The sequence below is a fragment of the Odontomachus brunneus genome, unplaced genomic scaffold (genome assembly GCF_010583005.1).
Source record: "Odontomachus brunneus isolate Ranch 3 - 2012 unplaced genomic scaffold, Obru_v1 Obru_scaffold_174, whole genome shotgun sequence".
Classification (NCBI taxonomy): Eukaryota; Metazoa; Arthropoda; class Insecta; order Hymenoptera; family Formicidae; genus Odontomachus; species Odontomachus brunneus.
The window spans coordinates 156,157-159,178 of record NW_022639624.1 but is presented as its reverse complement, the minus strand read 5'-3'; the positions used below and the strand labels follow the sequence as shown (position 1 = coordinate 159,178).

At 31.2% G+C, this 3,022-nt stretch overlaps 1 protein-coding gene across 1 annotated transcript; it reads left to right on the top strand.

The window, feature by feature from the left end:
* Positions 1-445: 445 nt before the first annotated feature.
* On the top strand, positions 446-1,241 carry LOC116851395. The gene is made up of 2 exons (XM_032830734.1): positions 446-456; positions 542-1,241. The coding sequence occupies exons 1-2, from the start codon at positions 446-448 to the stop codon at positions 1,239-1,241; spliced, it is 711 nt and encodes a 236-aa protein (XP_032686625.1).
* Positions 1,242-3,022: the final 1,781 nt, after the last annotated feature.

Here is a 3,022-nt window from a genome sequence, read left to right as displayed (position 1 = left end):
ACTGCTTCATTAGACCAAGTTTTATATGAAAATATGGGAACAATACTTTCTTTGGATCAACCAAAAGGTTAACAATGATGTTGTTTGAACCTGGTTCAAACAAAGTTCTCTTTGGCCATATTTTCTTTTTACAGTGATTGTCACGGTCTCGACTATGTCATAAACATAAGAAGCAAGGGAAATTCGTAAAGTCTGATCGTTGGCCTAATATCATGTTCAAAATTTTAAGACCCCCACAGATTCGCCATTTATGTTCTAAATATTTAATTTTCTCTAAAACTAGTTTCATATTATTGTAATCCTTTTTCAATTCTGTTGAATGTGCAACTGGTATAGGGGTGAGAAAGTTGGTATTATTGAGCAAAACTACTACTTTAGAGAAACTACTTTAGAGAAACTACTTTAGAGAAACTACTTTAGAGAAAATTAAATATTTAGAACATAAATGGCGAATCTGTGGGGGTCTTAAAATTTTGAACATGATATTAGGCCAACGATCAGACTTTACGAATTTCCCTTGCTTCTTATGTTTATGACATAGTCGAGACCGTGACAATCACTGTAAAAAGAAAATATGGCCAAAGAGAACTTTGTTTGAACCAGGTTCAAACAACATCATTGTTAACCTTTTGGTTGATCCAAAGAAAGTATTGCTCCCATCTCTTCATATAAAACTTGGTCTAATGAAGCAGTTCGTCAAGGCTCTCAAAGGAGAAGGAAAATGCTTCGAATATTTAGGAAAACAATTCCCAGGAATATCTGATGCAAAACTGAAAGAAGGCATTTTCGATGGATCACAAATTCGAAAAATGTTGAAGGATGAGAATTTCATCAAGTCAATGAATCAGAATGAGAAGGCTGCGTGGATTAGTTTTAAGAAAGTTGTACAGAACTTTCTGGGCAATCATAAAAGTGATGACTACGAACAAATAATAGCGGATATGGTGAAAAACTTAGGAAAATTAGGATGTTTGATGAATCTCAAGCTGCACTTTTTGAATTTTCATCTCGATTATTTCCCAATGAATTTAGGAGACTATAGTGAGGAACAAGGAGAACGATTTCACCAAGATCTAAAAGTAATGGAACGTCGCTATCAAGGGAGATGGGGTATAAATATGATGGCTGACTACTGTTCGACTTTGAAAAGAGAAAATGTACGAAAAGGAGTCAAACGTAAAAGAAAGCCACTCCATAGATCCTTTGAGGATAAAAGAGTTAGATACTATAGGAAAAAGTGAACAGAGAATTGCGATAATATTTGGAGTTGAAGAGCAATTCTAACCTGTTAAGGTTAATCCGACTTCAAAATTCAAATTCAATATCCCCGAAAACATGTAAGTAGCTTATTGCCTACAGATTTCAGTCGCCAGTATTCATTTTTCAGCTTCAAAGACGCAATTTCAGCGATTTTGAGGTATTTTTTGAGGTTAGGGACGAATGGTGACATGATAGGGTTTAACGGACAACGGATCGGATCCAGTGACCCCGAAAACATAGGTATGGTGGTGTAGTCTAGCGAACAGCAACTTTTTTTCTTTTTGTATGCCTGTGTTATTACACGAAAGCGGTAATCTTAATTGAAGACACAATATGTATATTGTTAAATTCATATGAGAAATGATAGACTTTATCGTGAAGTTACGATTTATTTACATAGGTATCAAGGTTTAAGCGTACTCTCATAGAATATTATATATAATCGTTCTGGAGAACCGGTATAGAAATCAGCGTAGTATTTTCCGATAGAAAACGATAGGAGCTTTATGAGCTTGCTTTTATATGATATAATTACTACGCGGAAACGGAAATCTTAATTGAAGATATAAAATGTGTATTGTAAATTTCATATAAAAAACGATAGACTTTATCGTGAAGTTGCGATTTATTTACATAGGTTTCAAGATTCAAGCGTTCTCTTATAGAATTTTATATATGTTTTTGTTCCGGAGAAGCAGTATAGAAACCAGCGTAGTATTTTCCGATAGAAAACGTTAGGAGTTCTATGAGTCTACTCTTATATGATATGATTACTACGCAAAAGCGGAAACCTTAATTGAAGATAAAATGTATATTGTATAATTCATATAAAAAATGATAGACTTTATCTTGAAGTTGCGATTTATTTACATAGATCTCAAGGTTCAAGCGTACTCTCATAGAACATTATTTATAATTGTTCCAGAGAATCGGTATAGAAACCAGCGTAATATTGTTACGATAGAAGCTCTATAGGACTCTTATATGATGATTACTATGCGAACGTATAGACAAAACGTAAGACATTTATATCGATCGAAGAAGTGGGGTAGTGTTTAAAGCAACAGACTTATAATCCGCGGATATGCCTCAGAGTCCAAGTTCGAGTCCGACCAGTGCTAGTGAGAATTTTTATATGTGATATGATATTGGAATCAAATAATCTACAATTTTCGAATAGTTTCTGTTATAAAAAGTAATATATATCATATATAAAAAATTTAAGAAGTGTATACGTCTGTAATAAAAATATATTAAAGCTGATACATAAGCTATATGAAAAATTTAGATACAGAAAGATAGAAAATCTGTATCTGAAATTTCAGACAACCAATCTGATATTTACGAACCAAAAGCATGAATCTTATTAATTTCGATAAAATATGACCATATAAAAATATATTAAAAATGATACATTAGCGCTATATGAAAAATTAAATATAGAAAGATAGAAAATATATTTGAAATTTCAGATAACCAATCTGATATTTACAAACCAAGAACACAATAGAATCAGGTAAATATTTTTCTATCTGATCCTATCAGATTTTTTAATCCAGGGATTTCGCATAGAGAATGATAGTATCTAATATCTTATCATAGGAAATGATATATTTTTATTCGTGATATTTTCGTAACAATTAATATATAATATATATAATATATATAATATATATATATATATATATATATATATATATATATATATATATATATATCGAATATTTTATACTATTTTACTCCAACTAATAAAGTAATGTGT